At 34.2% G+C, this 21,649-nt stretch overlaps 1 protein-coding gene and 1 long non-coding RNA gene across 2 annotated transcripts; both read right to left on the bottom strand.

Moving 5' to 3' along the window:
* Nucleotides 1-114: 114 nt before the first annotated feature.
* Nucleotides 115-15,331, bottom strand: wdr47b (WD repeat domain 47b). The gene is made up of 14 exons (XM_042749392.1): nucleotides 15,079-15,331; nucleotides 13,376-13,546; nucleotides 13,014-13,096; nucleotides 12,838-12,922; nucleotides 10,785-11,572; nucleotides 8,634-8,739; nucleotides 8,376-8,545; nucleotides 6,893-7,120; nucleotides 6,645-6,812; nucleotides 4,095-4,264; nucleotides 3,579-3,749; nucleotides 3,337-3,468; nucleotides 2,094-2,312; nucleotides 115-1,054 (listed from the first exon to the last, which is right to left on the bottom strand). The coding sequence occupies exons 2-14, from the start codon at nucleotides 13,532-13,534 to the stop codon at nucleotides 912-914; spliced, it is 2,622 nt and encodes an 873-aa protein (XP_042605326.1). The 5' UTR covers nucleotides 13,535-13,546; nucleotides 15,079-15,331; the 3' UTR covers nucleotides 115-911.
* Nucleotides 15,332-19,329: 3,998 nt separating this feature from the next.
* Nucleotides 19,330-21,642, bottom strand: LOC109081053. The gene is made up of 3 exons (XR_006157942.1): nucleotides 21,554-21,642; nucleotides 20,623-20,760; nucleotides 19,330-19,741 (listed from the first exon to the last, which is right to left on the bottom strand). It is a non-coding gene; the product is annotated as an uncharacterized LOC109081053 (long non-coding RNA).
* Between the last annotated feature and the right edge of the window lie 7 nt (nucleotides 21,643-21,649).

The raw sequence follows: 21,649 nt of genomic DNA, 5'->3' as shown, positions 1-21,649 counted from the left end.
TCGATAAAATAAATTAAATGGTACAACATTACAGTGATAAAGACAGATTAATTTCAAAATGAAAATGTTTTAAAAAATGAATGTAGAAGAACCAGTGAACCGTTCATCAGACTAAATCCCGTAGTTTCAAAACCGTGTTTATTTCCATGTTCAAATAAATTACTATCACATACTTTGTACAACAGGTGATTGACAGAGTGCTCTAACTGTCCTCCATCAATACAAAAAGGTGCTGAAGTGATGCATATTATGCATATAAATATATGCATGAGGAAAATGACAATCCAAAATAAAAGCATTCCTAAAAATGCATGAAACCATTTCAACACTGAGGAGGACGACTTTCACAAAACTTCTATCCTCAGTTGCTTCATTTACATTTATTCAAATAAAGACATGACTATTCATGCGGCATTAACAGTTGCTGAAGGAGTGAAGTCTATAGTGAAGTGTGCTTTACAGTGATCTTAGCATTAAAGCCTGTACAAAAGCTCATATTTACAAGACATTCAGTTCAATTAGTGTAACTACAGAGAACATCACCTCAAGGCACAATTCAGCTCACATTTTCAGGACTGTTTCGTTCACTTGAAATAGCAAAATATAGAAGCAATGCTACGCGTGGCTTTTTTCGTGTTTTTAAGTGAAAGGACATCATTAGTGTTTTTCTGAATTGCAATACATTTGACAATAAAGCTGTTTCTTCCAGTAGACATGCAATTTCAGATGATGACATGACTAGGACTGAGAACCAACAGTCGTTTTTTTTTTTTTGTTTTCTCATGTGAGTGCACTGGAGTAAAGTTACAAAGAAATACAAACAAACACACACTGACACACTCTTTCGCTCCTCAGTCCGAGTGCAGCTTGCTCTGTGTTTTCTATGCTCTTGTGTTTGGCTTCTGCTGTGGTCAAGGCTGATACGCCCACAGTGTGACCGTCTTATCAGCTGAGGAGGACAGGAAGGACAGGTCTCTGGTGTGCCAACGGCACTGGATCACTTTATCAGCGTGTTCAGCCACCACACTGACCGGCAGCGTTTTGGTGAGATCCCCTGCAGAAAAACAGGGGAATTTAACTCCCATAAAATGGCATTTTACTTCCAGAAAGTGACATAAAAAGTGCAGTGGGATAATAATAATAATAATATTATACATAAAAAGTGCAGTGGGATAATAATAATAAAAAAAACAATGTATCATTGTTAGATAATAATAATAATAATACTTATTATTATTATTATTATTATTATACACAAAATATTAATAATTATTCTACTACTACTACTAATAATAATAATACTAATTATTATTATTATTATTATTTTACACAAAATAATTAAACATTGCTAAGCTAATTATGGGAAAAAAATTATATTATATATTGAGTTGTTTTTTAATATTTTAATTAATTTAAATATACCAAATAACAGTATGGTAAATAATAATAATACTACTACTACTGATAATAATAATAATGAGTTGTTTTTTAATATTTTAAAATTATTATTATTATTATTATTATTATTTATTATTATTATTATTAAATATACCAAATAATAGTATGGTAAATAATACTAATACTACTACTACTGATAATAATAATAATAATTATTATTATTACCTTATTTTTTATTAATATTTTAATGTATTAATTTATTAATTTCATTAATTTAGTAAATAATAATAATAATAATAATTCTGTTAAAAGAACTGACATTATTTATTTATTAAGTTGGCTTTTAATATTTACATTTTAATATAGTAAATAATAATAATAATAATAATAAACCAATTCATTGACATAAAACCGTTGTGAAATAATATTCACAAGCCATAATCTGCAATGTGGCAAAAGAACAATGGCATTTAATTTTAATAATAACAATAATAATAATAATAATAACAATTCACAAGCCATATTTCTTTGTAATGTGACATTTACTGTAATGTTGATTGAAATTCTAATTGTACAAGAACTGTTTAGATTATGAAAGATGGACTTTCTATGACAGGTGTTTGGAGAGAGGGCTGAAAAAGAAGAAATACTGAGGACATCATTATTCCTGTGACATCATTTGTGGCATGACGTACCTTGAAGATCAGTGATCATGACCTTGTTGTCGTAGGAGCCGGTGAGCAGATAGTGGGCTCCAGGAGAGAAGCGCACTGAACGCACGTCGCTGGTGTGCGGCCGATACGCCTGGACGCTTCGACCTCCTCTGATGTCATAAAGCATGCAGCGACAGTCCTCCAATCCGGTGGCCATGAGCCGCCCACTGGGATCCACCGCCACCGAGGCCACAGCACTTCCTGTCACATGACACAATAATATAAAGTGCAAAGACAGAGTCAATAACAAAATTTGTAAATGGGCAATTTTTGATTATTATTGTTAGTGTTGTTGTTATATGTGTTTATTTGTTGATTTTTTTTCCTGTTGCTTGTTGTCCCTGAATTGTTTAATATAAGTATTGTTTAATAATTATAACAATTATTATTGTTATTAATTTTATCCTAGAAACATTTTTACATTATTTTTTTAATTATTTGTTTTGTTTATTGTTTATTATTATTATTATTATTATTATTTTTATTATTATTATTATCATGTTATTGTGTTGATTCTTTTTTCATTGGTTGTTGTCAATTAATTTATTTGTATTTAATAGTACTAATACTACTAACAAAATATTTACATTATATATTACTATTGTTATTATTGTTGTTGTTGTTGTATTAGTTGTTATTAATTATTTAATTTTATATATTTTATTATAATTGTAATATTGTATTTAATAATACCAATGCTAATAATTTACATTATTATTATTATTGTTATTAACATCATCTTTTTATTTTTTATTATTATTATTATTATTTTTTTGTTGCATTGGCTGTCACTGAATTGTTTTAAATATTAATATTCTCTAATACTAAAATAAATAATATTGTACTGATTATTATGGATTATTATTGTTTTTGTTATTATTTGTTTTTTACATTGGTCATTGTCATTTAATTGGTTTTCAATTTTAATACTGTGTTTAATAAAACTAAATACTTATCTGTTATCAAATAATTATTCTTTATTATTATTATTATTTAACATAATTTTACATTTCAATGAATTGGTCAAAGTAATTTTAAAAATAGTCTGAATGATTCATTCACTAATCACTCTAAATTCGGTTTGAACAATTTCTAGAAATCTTTATCCCATTAATCACAAACAGCTGGGAAGGTCATGGAAAAAAAAATAGTGGAAATTGGTCAAATGTGGGAATCCTGATGTTTTAAAAAAAGGCTTGTAAAGGAGCTGAGAAGAAAAACAGACCTGTTCCATGCAGGGCTGTCCCGACCACCTTCACACAGCTGGGCACACGCAGGTCCCAAAACCTCACCGTCTTATCCTGAGAGCCGGAGGCGATCATCCACCCGCCCCACGTGTACAGAGACAGGATGTGTCCTGCGACAGCATGGCAGATCATACAACACAACATAATATCCTGTTTATATGTGAAGAGGATGGTTTGTGTGTGTGTGTGTGTGTGTGTGTGTGTGTGTGTGTGAGATCACCTGTGTGTCCGCTGAGAGCATGCAGCCCCTGTCCTCTCTGGCAGTCAGTGGTGTAGATGTTACAGTCTCCAGCCCCAGCGCTGATCAGGATCGCCCCTCCGCTCTCGGGACCCTCCATAAACGCCAGGTCTCTGATGGTGCCGTCATGCATGCTGAACTCTAGATCTGGACCTGCAGTCCAAAGTCCAAAAATTTTTTTTTTTATTAAATAAATACTTTTATTTAGCAAAGACACTAAATTCGTTAAAAATGACAGTAAAGACATACTGTATGTTACAAAAGTTTTATATTTCAATTATATTTCAAGCTCCATTGATCAAAGAATCCTGAAAACCAATGTATGATTTAGTAAAATGTATAATATTTATTATTGCATAATAATAAGCAGTGTTTCTTGAGCAGCAAATCAGCATATTAGAATGATTTCTGAAGGATTCAGCTTTCCATCACTGGAATAAATTACATTAGAAAATATTCTAAACGTACTTGACAGACATTATTTGAAAGTCACTTTACCTGTGGCGTTGCAGGTGTCCGCATTGAACGGAAGAACTTTGACGTACTTGTCATTGGAGCCTGTGGCAAGAAGCTGCCCGCAGGGACTCCAGGCCACACAGTAAATAGAGCCTTTATGGTGTTTAATACGCTTGAAGCAGATCTCAGGCTGTTTTACTGGACCCTGAGGACTAGACAGGAAGAACAGAGGATGTTAGAAGATATTTTGAAGAATGTTCAAGTTTCTGCCAATTTTGTATGAAAGGCCGTTTCTGCCGTTGAATAAAAAAAATAAGGTAACTGTGACTTTTTATCTTGCAATTCTTAGAATTGTTGGATATAAACTCACAATTGCAAGTCATAAAGTCAGAATTGTGAGATATAAACTGTACCGATATTTTATAACTTGCAATTGTTCGTATCACGCAATTCCAGGGTTCGTACAGAAACTGCAAAATGAAATTCCAGGACTTTCAAGGACTTTTCAAGCGCTACTTTTTTGGTTTTTCAAGTTTTCATCTTACTTATCAAACTATTTTGTTATTATCTTTCATATTCTAATAAACTAATAAAACTAAATGGCACAAATAAAGTGCAGCACAAAAGCATAAAATGACTGTGGCAACTGTGGCAAAGTTACCGCTCTCCTTATTCAAACTGATTTCTTTTTTAATGAATATGATTGACCTGAAGAATGAAAGCTGTATCACACACTTGGGAATTTCTGAGCTATATCACTACTTACTGTATCAACACTTGGGTGTGTGACAATACACTTAGCTCGGGAGATATACAGATACTTGGTTCACTAGAATGAGACAATATTTTAATACTATTAAGATTTTTTTTTACTTGGGTGTGTGTTTTTATTTTAATCACACAAATCAAAACAATGCAGTTGTATTTTGAAATATATTAACTAATCTAGGGCTGTAATTAATAACGATTATTTTGACAATTGAGTAATCTGATATTTTTTTTGGTAATACAAATAGACCTAAGTGAAAAACGATTTAAAAACTATGACTACTTATATATAAACTAAAAAGACGTAATAATAATTGGTTCAAATAAAGTATCAAAACCAAGTAATTACATGGTTTTATTGAACAACCCTGATAAAATAGGCCTACATAATGTAATATGCCTACACAAAATACGAACATAACCAACTTAATTATGTATTATTATGTATTATAATAAATACCTGCAGAGGGCGCAAACAGCCTGGCCATGCTTCACTTTACAGCGTGATTCAAGGATGTTTTAAATCCAGGTAATTTTAATATTTGGCCACATGCAAACTCAGAGCGGGGGTTTGAACTTTTATTTTGAAATCATGATGTATGACAAATCGCATACTTAGAAACATGTTGATGAATTCTCCTGTGTTGGCATAGGTTTATAAATGATTTACGTTACAAATCCAGTGAGATAACATGCACTGTTTTCCTAGAAGAACGTTAAACAACCCAAACTCACAGTATATGCAAAGGAAGAGTTGTGTCCCGAGCGGCTGAGATGAAGATGCGCTCCACGCTTGTAAATGATAACAGTGCAACACAAAACGTGTCAGACTTTATATGCGTTCCCAAATGAAACCCAAACAAACAGCACATGCAATAAAAGACCGAACAATATAATGCAAGCACTATTAAAAGTTTTACCACAAACACAATTTATACTAATATCGCGAGACTGCTCTTCACCTCAAGGAGTAATATCGCGAGATCTCGTGCGCTGCTAAAAGCCCAGCGAAATGGCTCTGTTTTTATATCAGACGCGCTGCATTGTTAATTTTGTGTAAAAATATTTTTTTATCAAGGAAAAAAAAATAACACTTATTTTATATATACTGCCCTTTAAAAATCCTTTAAAAATCTCAAAAATATGGCTGTTTTCAAGGGTTTTCGAGGACTTGAATTTCAAAAAGTCAAATTCAAGTACTTCAAGCACTTTAAGCACCTTTGTACGAACCCTGCAATTCTGAGAAAAAAAGTCAGAACTGCGAGATTAAAAGTATTAGTGCTGTCAAACAATTGATTGCGGTTAATTGCATCCAAAATAAAAGTTTTTGTTTACATAATATATTTGTGTGTACTGTGTATAATTATTATGTATATATAAATACACACACATTCAGTATATATTTAAGAAAAATTTTATATTTGTATATTAAATATATTTATATGTACATTTTTTTTTTTTATAATTTTTTTGTGTGACATGAGTGTATTTATTAAATAAACACAGTATACACACATACATTATGTAAATGAAAACTTTTATTTAGGATGCAATTATTCACGATTAATCATTTGACAGCACTATTTTTTATTCGGTGGCAGAAATGGGCTTCCATAGCTTTGGGTCCCATTGACTGCCACAGTATTTACTGCCATACTATGGAAGTCAAATAGAACCCGAAATGGTTTGGTTACCAACATTCTTCAAAATATCTTCTTTCATGTTCCACAGAAGAAAGAAACTCATACAGGTTTAGAACAACATGAGTGGGAGTAAATGATTTTTTGGGTGAACTAACCCTTTTAAATACTGAGAAGAACACACCTGGTTTTGAGGGATTGTGGGTAAGTGCAGACACGCAGTGTTTTGGAGTTGGAGCCGATTGCATAGAGGGTCCCAGATGGGTGGAAGGCAACCGCGCGCACAGCCTGCGTGTCCTCCAGCGTCTGCACTGCAACAAATGGGGATTTGGGTTTCTCGTCCTGAAACACACTGTCATGATGCATCAGCATTACAAGCAGCTCACAAACCAGAGTTATTTCATCTTTTAAGGGTTGAAGGTTGTGAGAAACCTCTTGTTGACCAGCACTGGGGACTCGTCCAGAGATGGGACGCCTCGGCCTCCTCCCTTCTGAGGGGTGCTGCTGATCACCGCGGTCTTGTTCAGGCCTGATCCGGGCTCTGGGGTCTGTTTACCGTCTCCGCTCGCTGCCGTACCGTTACACTGCTGAGCCAAAGCCTGGACGTCTTCACCCAGGTCCTCCATTCCCACGTTCAGCTCCTCCAGTTTCTGTATGGATCTACACGAATGATCAAGAAAACTATGGCTGATGGTGATGTCTAGAGATCAAGGTACTTAATGCCTAATATAATGCTGATATTGATCAAAATTTTAATGATAGCAAAGCAGTTTTTAAAATGTACTTCAATCATATTTACTCTAAAATTCACAATTTTAAAAAAATAACTAAAAATAATAGTTATTAATAAATGAAACAATTTCAAAACGGTCCTCGCACCATCAGTGCTCGGGCCCTAAAAATTACAAAATATACAAATATACATACAAAAATACAAATAAATATTGTATTATGATGTATTATTTAAAAATACAAAATAAATATATACAAATATGTAAAATATACTATTAAATTGTATTTAATTAATAATTATTAAAGTTAATAAATGGCATAATACACATACAGTTTAATAATGGCAAAAAGAAGTTTACAACAAAATTGTACTATATTATATCGTAAATAAATTGCTGATAATCTTAAAATGACCAAATATTATGAGATTTATATGTCTATCACTAGTAAAAATCAAGTATTAATATATATGATTATATACAGGCAATATATAATATAATATAATATAATATAATATAATATAATATAATATAATATAATATAATATAATAAAAAAAATAATAATGGCAAAGTTACGTACATAATGTAAATTACTGATCATTTCACAATGGCAAAATATTTTGATATTAAAATGTTTATCGCTAGTAAAAAATAATATATGATATTACACTGATAATTTTATAAAATATATTTAAAATATATCTGAAATACATATTAAATTATATTTTTAATGACATTAAAATAGCATAATTTACATAATTCACAATTTCTATAAATGATATCACATAAATGAGATTTTTTTTAGGATTTAATGAGAGCCAGTAAGAAATTTACAATATTGCTGGAAATCAATGAACAAAAAAAGATGCAAGTAAATATCATATAATATAATATTTTGCAGATAGTCTCAAAACTGCCAAATATTTCCAGATTAATCTCTATCACTATATATAATATTTACTTAATAGAATAGAATAGAGCACATGCTATTTCTGTTATCCCTGTCTGAAATTAATTGCACATCAATAACAAGTGAAACAAATGAGTTAGTTAATGTAAGGAAGTTCCAGTCCAAGAGGCATTTACAGCACTTCCAATCTCATCATCTTGACATCGGAAGCCACATAATCGATTAACAACACAACTGAATGCCTCTGGGGCACTTTAGAGGTCTGGATCTGACCTGTTGAGGAACTTCTGTGTGAGACTGTGCTGCGCTGCATCTGTGGGCTTATCTGGGGGATGAACTCCACCCTCCAGCAGCATCTGATGGTACAGCTGCCTCTGCTGCTGCTTCTGCTCGAGATGCTGCTGCACCCGCAGACGCTGCCGCTGGAACTCCTGAAGCTGCTCCTGCACACACACCACAACAAAAGTCACCAGCAGTGACAAGTCTGTCATCATTTGCACATGTAATCTAAATGTAGCTGGTTTTAATTACCTCCGATTTTTCAGCTGAACCCGTGGCTCCACCATCTCTGCCAGGAGTCAGTGGAGGACGCAGTAAGTTCGCTGCTCCTGAGCCGTTTATCTTCTCGTCCGGTGCTCTGGAGGAACACCAGTCAACACAAATGAGTGGGAAAACATCTTAATATCTGTGAATGCATGGATAGTAAAATTCAGGTTCATGCCACAAGCTGATAGTTGGCTGATAAATGGCAAGAATTAAAATTCCATACTATTTTTTTTTAAAATACATTGAAAATAAAACATTAAAAACTATGAAATTTAAAACAGATAGTTATTATGAGATTTTTATAGATTTAAGATTAAAAGATGAACCTTAAATGAGTGTTAGATGACATCAAAAGTAATCTAAATGTAAAAATAGAGAAAATAAGCAAGAACAATTAAACATACAATATACATTACCATTTAAAAGACAGTAGCATAGCATAATAACAAAATCAAGAATATTATCTCTACCTTTTGATAAAAACTGCACATTCATATTATGGTTTCTATTTTCATTTTTTATTTAGTATTCATCAAAAGTTCTTTAAAATAATCATTGAAGTCATTGAAGTTTGTGTGGACTTAACCTGTAAAGCTGCCAGGGTTTATTGTGGTGGATCTAACAGGATTAGAAGTGTTAAGCTTGACCACCATATGTCGCATTTCACCGCTCACAGTAACACATTCTAACACAGAAACCAGTTCTGAGAAACAAGATTTTACTACGGTATTTTACACTTTACAATGAATTGTGCAGTTTTGTTTTTGACTGATGTTTACCCTTGGTTTTACCGATGATTGATATAGTTAAACCATGTAACCACAAATTAACCATGGTTTGGCTTCATCATATTTTAACCATGGTATTTGTAGTGAAACTGGGGCTATACAAATGTAATCAATTATGCGGCAAAAAAACAACAACAACAAAAAACAGATACTACACTTTTAATATAATAAAACCATGGTTAATTTTCACCAGGGATGGGACGCAAACTCATGGAACACAAAAGAAGATATTTTGAAGAACATTTCAACTGTTTTGATTAGAGCCCGACCGATATTGGTTTTTGGGGGCCGATACCGATATTAGGGAGTAAAAAAAAAAAAGGCCGATATCGATATATCGGCCGATATTCTTTGAGTATATTATAGTACAGTACCAGTCAAAATTTTGGACACTTTCCCATTCGTGTGTCCAAACTTTTGACTGGTACTATATATAGAATACAGTATATACATAAACAGAATATATATACATAAACACTTAAATGTGGTGATCAAACACTTATAATGACGTGACAAAGATATTTAATGGAGGCAGGGCATTTAACAACTTAACAATAAACTTTATTATCCAAAACGAGTCTGACATTAGTGCACTTAACAGTAAAGTTGAAGTTTATTTAAAAGTTCATTATTCATTAATTGATTTTCGTCAATTTCTTTATTCATAGATTGAACTTACTAGAGAAGTGTGAAGTGTGACATAATATAGGCCTACCACTATAAATAAATACAATTTAAATTCACGTCTCGTGCACTTTAATGCCCTTTGAATGTAATGTGTATGTTCCCTTGCCCGACTGCGAATTTTAACCGCCCGTAACTCCCAGACCCTGGGGGCTATCGATGCGGGGGTGAGCAAAAGGGATCCCCTGAATTTGGTGCGGATCCGCCGTGCTGTTACGGAGATATGGCTGTTCAAAGTTTCAATTATATCCCATACACTTAAGCTTTAAAGCGTTTCATCCAGGTCGCCAGTAGCAAACAATGGAGCACAAACTACGTAATTACATCATTTACAAGCATTTTATCTGTGTTTTATGTTCTGTAAAAAAAATGGTCATATCGGTGGCATATTCGCCGATACCGATATATCTGCAACAGACTCATATCGGCCGATAAAATCGGCAAAACGATATATCGGTTGGGCTCTACTTTTGATTTATACAATGGAAGTCAATGGAGTCCAAAACAACAGCATTGGACCCCATTGACTTTTACAGTATTGACAAAAACACTGAGAAAGTGATTTTCGAAATATCTTCTTTTGTGTTCCACAGAAAGTCATACCAGATTGAATCGAGATAATTAAATGTTACCCAAACTGTAATTTTTGGGGGAACTATCCCACCTGTCAGGCGAATCACTGAGGACGTTGCTCTCCATTGTGGTTTTGCTTCCATTTCCTCCTGAAGGATAACCAAAGTTGGCGAACGACTGCGACATGGCCGTTGCTTTCCCGTCCCCTTCCGTGCTTTTCTTTTCTCTTCCCACCAAACCGTGGGACAGACCGTCCAGGGCGGGATTGAGAGAGCGGGACATGTAAGTATCTGCTGATTGGGGCCGCCGTAGAGGCGATGCTGGGCAGGGCGAGAGTTTGGTGAGCAGAGGAGTGAGAAGATCTGCGTGACCCGTCCGGGCCGGTTTGACGAGCCGGTCTACGTGGATGCTGAGGGTCTTCTGCTCAAATGCACAAGCAAAGACAGATGGCGAGAGGTTTTGCAGCCAAGACAGCAAACTTAAGTCCAGTTCCTCACAACCGTTCCCGCACAGGACGTCAACAGCGAGGAGAACCTCCTCCTCATTGATTTCCTCTCCAGTGGCTTTGCTCTGGCAGAACTCAACGCAGCATTCGTACAGGATTCCCTTGATGAGGAGCTGGAACAGACGGTCGCCGCTGGCTTTGAATCCGGCTTCACTCAGTTTGCGGTCGGCAGGGATGAATTCGGCCACCATGGAGCAGGCCTCCTCGAAGCAGTGCACACGGGCCGTGCTGGGGTTCCAGTCCTTGAATTCGGTGTGGTGGGTGAGGCGCGGGAGCGTGAGGAGCAGGCAGAGTTTGCTGTAGTCTTCTTTGGTTGGGCAGAACTCTTCCAGGGAATGAAGGGACTTCACCGCATCTTGCATAGTCAGCTCCAGCTGCAGGTGGGAAAGAGAGCGGTCATTATGAATAAAATCTTTCTGACACATTTTGAGTCAAGATTCATGAGGTTTTAATGTGAGATTGCCCAAAATATCTATCTATCTATCTATCTATCTATCTATCTATCTATGTATCTATCTATGTATCTATCAGTATTAAATTATATTTTCAAAGATTTTATTTCATAGATTCTTTTTCGAGATTTATTCTAAGAACTAAAGGCCATTTTATGGTACAAATAATATTATACAATTAAACTTCCATTTTGCTTAAGACAAGAATTATTTATGTACTTTATGTATTTTTCATGGTACACATAACAAAAATTATCATAACTTACAATTAAACTTCTTCCATTTTGCATAAATAAGCAATATTTATTTATTTGCTTGCTTGTATAACATTTTTATTTATTCAAACTATTTATTTATAAGTATTAAAGGCTATTTTTAAAATAATAATAATAAACAAACTTCTTCCATTTTGCACGAAAGATAAACATTATGTATGTACGTACATATTTATTTATTTATTATTAAAGAATATAGTACAAGTAATAATAATAATAATACTAACTTTTTTTGACCATTTTGCATAAAAGACTAGTATAATTTATAAATTATGTATTTATTTATAAACTATCTATCTATCTATCTATCTATCTATCATTTTCGTATTAAATGCTATTTTAAGATAATAATAATAATAATAATAATAATAAACTTCAATTTTGCACAAAGGATAAAAAATATTTATTTATTAGTATTAAAGAATACTGTACAAGTAATAATAATAATAATAATAATAATAATAATCATCATCATCATCATCATCTATCTACCTACCTATCTATTAGTATAAAATTTTCATTTAAGCAAATTACTATTATCATCATCCCAAATAACAAACAAACAAACAAACAAACAAAATTCATCTTTCATGCAAAAAGGAATGTTTAATTGCAAATAATAATAATCATAATAATATACAATTAAACTTTCCATTTTGCATGAAAGACAATATTTATTAATTTATTTAAAATTAATTTATATATCAGTTTCAAAGATGATTATAATAACAGTAATAATATTTTCAATTAATTAAATAATTAAAGGCTATTTTTTCTAGGTAACAACATTACTACTGTTACTACAAATATTAATACCATATACAATTAAACCTATTCCATTTTACATAAAAGCAAAGTTGGTCTTTTTTAGAATAACATGATGCCATTTTGCACACACATACAAACACTCACATTCTCAGGGTCATCTGCCGCAGATATGGCGTTGTTTACACACAGAGCTTCCAGAAACTTCTGTTTTAGGATGATATATCGAAATCTAAAAGATAAAAAATGCCCAAAAGATTGTGAAACAAGCAACACAAGCCTGAATGCTGGCAACAGATACATAACTGTGCGACTGTGCTTACTTCTTTCTGTCAAATTTATCCAGGCACTCCAAAGGCTGGATGAACTGCAAGACTTCCTCCCATTGCCCGTCTAATATAAGTTGTTAGAAAAAAAAGACAAAAATGAGTTAATCTTCTAAATAATATTGAACAAGATTCTTTGAGAATTTAAAATGATGTTACTGAAAGAAATGCAAGTGTACTCAATACTTCAGCACCTGAAATAGATGTGGTTTTTCCATTTCCACACTTCATTAAGCAGCACAACCATTTATTAAGGATGACAGTTTTTCAAAATTTGCTACAGTAAATGGCTACTAAAATGGCCACTGCATGTAAAACTTCATAGTTGTGTAGGTTTCAAAGACACAGCTTACTACTGACCTCAGGAAGAGCATATCATCTGAATAAAGCCCATTAATGATGCCGCTCTCTTTTTCCAGGGCCAGCATACTGATGTGGAGCTTTCTGGAGTTCAGAAAGTCCAGGATCAGCTTGATTATCTCTGCTTCTTTAATGTTTATAATCTCCTCTGCAGTCATGGTGTCAGATTCCTGAAGGGACAGAGAGACAAGGTTATCTGTACGCGATGACAGCAAGAGCTCTGTGTCTCTCTCTGTGTGTGTGTGTGTGTGTGTGTGTGTGTGTGTGGTTTTGCCTACACTGTGGGAACCAAATATTCCCACAAGGATAGTGCTGTTAACTTAAAACGTCTAAATTAAAATCTTAAACCATTAAATAAATATAATTATGTGGGAGCAAGGCTTAAGGGAAAAAAATATTATTAACTAAGAATATGCAGTCACAAATATATATATATACACACACACACACACACACACACACACACACACACATATATATATATATATGGGGAGATGCATGTTAAATTACATGAAATACATTTCAAATATTATGAATAAATAGATAAATTGATAAAATAAAACAGACAAACAAATACATAAATATTCTGTGGGATTTAAGAAAAATATCATTATTTCAGTATATCAAGAAATAAATAATATATTCATAAATGTAATGAATAAGTTTAAATAAATTAATTTATTAATAGGTGAGGGTTAGGATTAAGGGATAGAAAATATAATTACCTCAAAATATTACACTGATGAACTGTAAATAAATTTAATAAATACATTTATTTAAACATTAAAAATTTATTTGAAATTTAAACTTTAGGGATAGATTAATGCAGTATATTAAGCAAAAGAAGTAATATAAAAATAAATGCAATAAATACATTTAGTGCCCTAGGAGTTATGGACAGCTTGTTGTAATTATCCTTAACTCCATTCTAAATATTAATAATAATAATTAGGTAAGCAAACCGTACTGGTTTCTGAGCAATGTCATTTAGGAAATCATTACTTGTTTAGATAATAATAATAACAATAATAATAATAATAATAATACAATACATTAGCATCAAATATTGTGAAGCACCATCAATTCATGTCACTGATCTCAAGCCCATTTCAAATGTACCATCATTTGAATAAATCACGTGACTCAGAGAAAATGAAACCTTTTAAAGACTTGATTTATTATGCATACAAACAGTTGCATGCAAGTACTGCGACAACTTGTGCCATGCAGTCCTGTCAGCAAAGAGAAGCATGCATTTCAGTGTGTTTGCACTAGTGCAGTGGTTCTCAAACCTCTCCATGAAGTACCCCAGCACTGCACATTTTGTACGTCTCCCTATATCTGACACACCCACTTCAGGTCTTGCAGTCTCCACTAATGAGCCGATGAGTTGAATCAGGTGTGATAGATGAGGAAGACACAAAATGTGCAGGGCTGAGAGTCCTTCACGGAGAGGTTTGAGAACCACTGCACTAATGCAATGGAGACAGCAGCATTGGCAATTAGGCTGCTGATCTGACCAATTAATTTTCTGACCTATTTCTCTGCATGCGACCTCAAATCTGTCATTTTCGCTGACATGCACATGTATAAATAACATGCATGTGCTGTCTGGTCCCAAATGCAACGCAGTGGTGCTTTAACTCTCAGCATGCGTGGAAGACAACGTTAAAAAATCCGTGCAGCATTTCCAAAACCTTACCTAAAATCAAGCTTCGGCCAAAGCTGAGTTGTTTATTCAGTCTTCTCCTGCGCGGATTAGCGCGAGCTCAGCGTTCAGGCGCTCGAGCGTGAGGTGCGTTTATCCCGACAATGGCTCGGATGTCCCCACCCACCTTCGGCCTGTCTCGCTCTCTCCATCAGCGGCAGCAGCAGCGCCGGTTACCGGCGGAGAGACGCGCTGCTCCGGACACACCCACTCAGCGCGCCGCTGCATTGCTGGTCACCATTAGACTGTTAAGGCTCTCTTAGAAAATATGAGTTTGGGGAATCTAAATTATGATTTTATGTGGGTTCAAATAATTTTGGTCGGAATAAAATGAACAAAACACAAAAATGGACAAATATTTATTTTTCCTCATTTGAAAATATTTAAAAATTGCTTAAAATTATAAAACAAAGATTTTATTTAAATCTTATTTAAATCGTATAAAACAATATTATTTAATCGTGGTGTGCGTTTTATTTTATTTTGCTAGAAAGCAGAAAACCCTGCTGTTGTGCTGTATGACCACTTGATGGCACAATAAAATCACAAGACTGATCCACAATAAGCATGTTTTTGATTTCACCAGGAACTCATCGATGAGAACATTGCTGACCTAATCGGTGAATGGTTGAGCTCATTTGAGATTACTTTAAATAGCTCACTTACGTCTTCAGGATCTTTGTTAAAGAGCGTTTCATCTGGAAAACATCTGCTGTATATGGACATCTGATAAAAGTCTTTATGAAATCCGTTTTAAATCATAAACATCTTAACAACATTTTCTAAATGTCTGTGTAACGTCTGACAGGAAATGTCTTAGAGGCGTAGGCTATACTGCAGAATGAGCAAACACTCTAAAATACAGGTCTTCCAAATATAAACACGTAGGCTACATCGAATAGATGTCTCCATAAACTACTACAAAGTTGAGTTGTTATTGTGAGAATTACACGTTAGCTATATAAACTGTTTTCTAACATAACATTAATATAGGAACAAATGATAGCTAAACAAAATCCATTAGAGGTCTTGACTTTTTGGACTCAGCTCAACCAATCAAAACTGCTATCGAGATTATTGTAAGTAAAAGTGATTAAAACCATTTCTTTGCTTTTATGGGAAATATACATTTAGCAGTAAATTACATTTTTTTTCTCTTCTTCTTCTTCTTCTTTACATTGTATACTTGTTTATTTAATGTTTAATGCTAAAAGTAGTGCAGTTACACAAATCCGGGTTATGTTTCTACATTCTCAAATTTGGATAAAGGCAAGAAAATAAATAGAAAACAAAAAACAGCTCATGAAATATTTGACTTTATGAGGTCACCTATTTCTGAAGGCAAAGCATCTCCTTCAGCGAGCATTTGTGATTTTTTTTTAAATAGTTTTAAGGCCTGTCTTATACGTCAAATATCTCACAAAGTATTGACTTAGTGTCCAAATTACAGTTCAGCAATTGATTCTGTCTTTGTGAATCTTCATGCTGTTCAATTTTTGTTAAATCTAGGTCACAAAGGAAGTGCGTGAACTGATATATTTTGGGGCACCTAAGTGTCCATCAATTTCGATTAGTGAACGTGACCTAGTTTGGCAAAGGCCTTCATTGTTTTTTTCACGCGTTAAATGCACCTGCAACTGGGACAGGGTTGTTCTTTGCAGGACTGTGTCCCACTTTCTGCTAGTGGTGTAATGTTTCTTTAAAAACCTTCCTACCCCTGCATTTTACAGCTGCTTATAACCACCAACCTAATGATCTTTTACACCAGGGGACAGCTGCATAAACTGTTTAGACTAGTCTTAAAAAGTTAGTCATCTAATTTTTTTTCTTTAAGACTGGTCATAACTTTTTAAATGCAGTTATGAATAGGTAGATTGGTCTTATTTGTATTGAAACAGTAAGACTTGGCAGCTGCTGGTTGGTCAAACTAGTTCTTAAGACACAGTCTTAACATTTATGCAACTGGCCCCCAGAACATATTAAATAGTTTGGGGACGGTAAGATTTTTAAAATGTTTCAGAAATAATTTTCTCATGCTGGCCAAGGAGTTTACTTGATCAAAATAAAATTAAAAAAATAGTAAAATTGTTAAATATTAATACAGTTTAAAATACCTGTTTTGTTTTTTCATGCTTTTTAAAATGTGAATCATTCTAGTGATGTCAAAGCTGAACTTTTAGCATCATTACGCCAGTCCGCAGTGTCGCATGAGTCTTCAGAAATCATTTGCTGATTTATTTCATAATAATATTCCTTATTATTATTAACGTCAAAATGTAAAATCTTTACACGTTCAATTGAATGAGTTCTCCGTCATTTCCTTAATTCTTAAAAAAAAAAAAAAACAACCATAACCAAAATCAATCATAAATTACAGCCAATCAGAAGAGCGTGTGGGCGGGCTCTATCGCTCTCCGAACGCTAACGTTATTTGACTTGCTCTTAAATCGAATTCGGTAAGTTCATAGCTGTCAACCCTCCCGTTTTTTCCGGGTTTCTCGCGTATTTTAGCTCTTTTCCCGCTGTCTTCCCGTTTTAGTATTTTCCCGTAAAATATCCCGTATTTTTACACACTGGTTATGTTAACTCAGAACACGCAACTATCTGTGTCTGTGAAGTGGCTTGCACTTGGGTTGCTAGACCTCCAGTAAAGCAGGTGGCAGTATACAGTATCTTAGGCTACTATCGAAGAAGAAGACAGTTGCAGCGGCGCCGGCGGGCGGGATGAAGACGGAAAAAGTAGCGGGAAGTGAACTTCGAGAGTACAGTAGATGAGTGTGATGTTGTTGGTTTGTGGATCAGGACGCCGACGGCCAAAATCACCGAATTAATCACCAACCGAAACCGAGGACATTATGCCGGTATTTGAGTAAATGGGAGACCACCTTCCACTACCTGACAAGCAGCCATGCAATGTGGGCAATACAGAAAATTTGTTCAACAAGCTGGACATAACACTAAGGTCGCTCTCTCTCTCACTCACTCACTCACACACACATACAAACACACACTGTCTCTTTCTCTCTCTCACACACTCACACACACACTGTCTCTTTCTCTCTCTCTCACACACACACACACACAGTCTCTGTCTCTCCCTCACACTCTGAGTTTACATATACAGTATTTATCAAAGACATTGTGGCTCCATTTTCCTTTTCTTTCCTGGTTTTAGGAATCGTGGCATTCCCTGGAAAAATCTGATTGCGTTCAATTCCGATAACGCATTTGTTACTGCCTCTTACACACATTCTTTCTCTCTGTCTGCCTCTCTCTCTCTCTGTTTCTTAATCACTCTGTCTCACAACATTAAGCTAAAACACGTTGTAGCAAATGAAAATGTGTAAGTAATGTTTACCTTGTTCATAAATAAATCACTTTTTGTGTGTAATTTTGTCTGTCATTCTTTAATATATATTGTGTAGTTATAAACTCTTTAGACTGTTAATGATTAGTGTTTTTTTTTAAGTTTGTGGGTAAGAATCGTGTAAAAAAAAAATCCCTTATTTTGGGGATGGATTCCGGGAAATCTCCCTTTTTTTCAATGTTCAGTGTTGACAGCTATGTAAGTTCATAAATTTAAACAATTTTATCGTTGATCAAAGTACATATTCAGCTGTCTTTCACGGAATGCTCTTGTTTGTTCACAAAGAGTTCACAGTTTGAGAGTTCTTGTTTCCTTTAAGTGATATTCAAGATCTGAGGTAAAGTTACGCTGTCGTGTTTTGACGGTTATCAGAAAGTCGCGTTTTGTGTTGAGTATGTCGTTTTTGACAGGAATAAAAGAAGGATATAAGTACGGATTAATCAATGGATTATACTGTTGTTCAACAACGTCGTTGTTCAAAAACTTTAAGTGTTTAAAGTGTTATGTATTGTGAAATGACCGTTATACAGCGCATGCCATTGTCTCCTTCACAGCCTCGTTTTCAAGCCAGTATGGCGTCTGACCTGATTAAGGTCAATAATAACTGACGCCAGTTACAGTAGGCCAATGTTAAAATGTACGTTCACAGAAAATTCCCATTTCCTTTAATGACTACATAAGAATGAATGATTAATAACTACGAAACACCTCTATTCCTTATTTTATTTCCTCATTTGCTGCTGTCACAGTATATGTGGTTTGTTATCTTATCATGGTCGACTAATCTTTATAAGTTCTGAAATACCAATAGACTAATACGTGCTGTAACAACAATGATAATCTATTATTAATTGTGAGTGGAAAAAAAGTGTGACAGATTTTTTCTTTTTGGTGGTTTTCACATTTATTTGTAACCACAGAATGTTTCGGTATGATACAGTTGAAAGTCATTAAAGGAAAAAAATCAGATTTTCTCATGAATCTCTTTCTAAAAGAAAGAAAAAAAAACAGCTTTATATTTACAGCTTCCCGTCTTTCAGGAAATGCTACGTTATAAAATTAAATATGTGTGTACAGTAAGGTATTTGATATATTTAATGTCTTTTCTGAGGGTAATTCTTTCATATACTTAGGGCCTTCGGATTCTGTTGCTTGAAAGAGTGTCGTACTTCCTCAGCGGTTTAATGGTGTCGGTTTTTTTGGATGAAGGCAGGTCGCAGATGTCCGTCTTAGTCCGGTTTCGCCTCCAGCAGCTCGATTCCACTGGTTTGGTGTTCTCATAAATGAGGTCTAGAAACACATAACATTACTGTAGAGTTACATCAGATGGTAAACAGAACAAAGCACAGGCCACACTGAGGGTCTGGAGGAAAACGGTTTGCTGTGCACGCTGCACCAAGCTGCTCGAGTCTAACCACAGACAATGAGAGGCAGTTTAATCGTCATCATCTGGAGCTCACTCTCATAGCGCCTAACCACATACCACCCACACTCATTCAGTGCTCAGTTTGCGACCCAGAAATGTGTGACCTTGTACAAAGACTCTTGAGGATGCGTTGTTTCGTTTCTTAGCGGGGTCTCACATGAGGACCCCATCCGTCTGTGTGACTTTTAAAGGATTGTTGTGGCATAATTTTGATTACAGCAAGAAATAATATTTAGTCCTGCATCAGTTTATAGCAAGAGATTTGATTATAGGCTGTGAACATTCATAACCGCAAGGCTTTAGCATTATGTGTGTTGGCTTGAGAGTTGCTTGAGTAAAGTTATATACAATCTTTAAACATCATTAAGCTCTTACATCGTAATGCTTTATAATGCTTATGTCCTCCATTTAAAATAATAATTCTTATCTGTGTACTGAGCCATACACTGTAAAAAAAAAAAAAGACAAGTAATACGCGAGTGTTTTACAGAAAATTACTTCCAAAATCAATGTTTTGCTTGCCGTTTCTTTGTAATTGTTTGTAAAATTTACTAGCATTTTCTGAGTGAAAATAGTTTCTACACAATTTTTTTTTTCAGTGTATAAAACATTAATGTGGGATGGACAATGAACTTTAGGTTCTTAATGTTATAGCTTAGGTTGAAGTTAATATTATGTATTTTTTAAAATAAAATAGTTAATAGTATTAAGCATTATTTGGCGAACCGTAGATTTGTAGACGTACCTTCAGGTTTGCGTGTCAAGATGCATATGACAACAATTGACACCAGAAGTACTACGCATCCAACTGCCAACGCTAGCCATATCCACCACTGAGTAAAGCCGAATGGTGATGTCGGGAATGGTGTGGAGAATGTTGTATCTATAGCACACAAAAAGATACAAAAAACAGCACGTTACTAGATTATTCTTTCAAATATGTGGCTCCTTCTATTGCAGCTTTAACGCTAGATGTATATTCATGAAAAACTGATTGTATTATAATTTGTGCAGCGGGGTCTAAAAGACTGAAAGTCTTAGATTCAAAACTTAATTTAAACCTGGATGTTAATAAAAGGATTTAAAAAATGTAAAACGAAAACATTTTATTACATTTGATAAAAATGAAATATTTCCGATTCAGTACTATTTCGTATTTCTAATCAAACAAGCAAATTTGTGACATTGCCTCCTTTGAACAGATGGTTGGTCAGGTGCTCTTGCTTCCACTGAAGCATATGATGCTCTTTCGGTCATTCTCAAATGATGCTGGATAACACGGATCATAACTTGTAATAATAAAATGTATTACATTTAAAAACAACAACGACAACAACTAAAAACAGAATCTTTTAACCAATGGACTCAGGCTTCAGGAGCCCTCTATAAAATATGCCATTTTGAATTTTAGTACATTACACTATTTCCTAAAGACTTTCATTTGAGAACAAGTTTACTAATATTTGAGACAAAACCTCAAACTGACCACTTGCAATTTATTCCATGTAGATGTAGTAAAGTACTTATTCATTACTTTGTGGTTACTGTACTTACGGAGGTCAAATATGTGACCAAAATGTACATGTATGTACAAAAATGTTTATAAAAATTTCAAATGTGAAGAGTTGAATACAGAGTATTTTAGGATAAATGAGTGTAAAAAGCAGAATATTTACCATTAGATTTACCATTGTTTATACAGGTTGTAGGTAAATCTCCTGTGGGCTGATTTAGCGTCTGAGATTCTGTGGTGCTGGTGCTGGTTAGGTAAA

This window comes from Cyprinus carpio, chromosome B22 (genome assembly GCF_018340385.1).
Source record: "Cyprinus carpio isolate SPL01 chromosome B22, ASM1834038v1, whole genome shotgun sequence".
Lineage (NCBI taxonomy): Eukaryota > Metazoa > Chordata > Actinopteri > Cypriniformes > Cyprinidae > Cyprinus > Cyprinus carpio.
The sequence above is the reverse complement of the archived record's forward strand: the minus strand, read 5'-3'. Positions and strand labels throughout refer to the sequence as shown.

Coding starts and splice junctions, on each gene's coding strand:
- wdr47b (XM_042749392.1), bottom strand. CDS start 13,534: ATGACTGCAGAGGAGATTATAAACATTAAAGAAGCAGAGATAATCAAG. Junction 6,813..6,892: donor CCAGTGCTGGTCAACAAGAG/GTTTCTCACAAC, acceptor GCATCATGACAG/TGTGTTTCAGGACGAGAAAC. Junction 3,750..4,094: donor GGACACCTGCAACGCCACAG/GTAAAGTGACTT, acceptor TTTGGACTGCAG/GTCCAGATCTAGAGTTCAGC.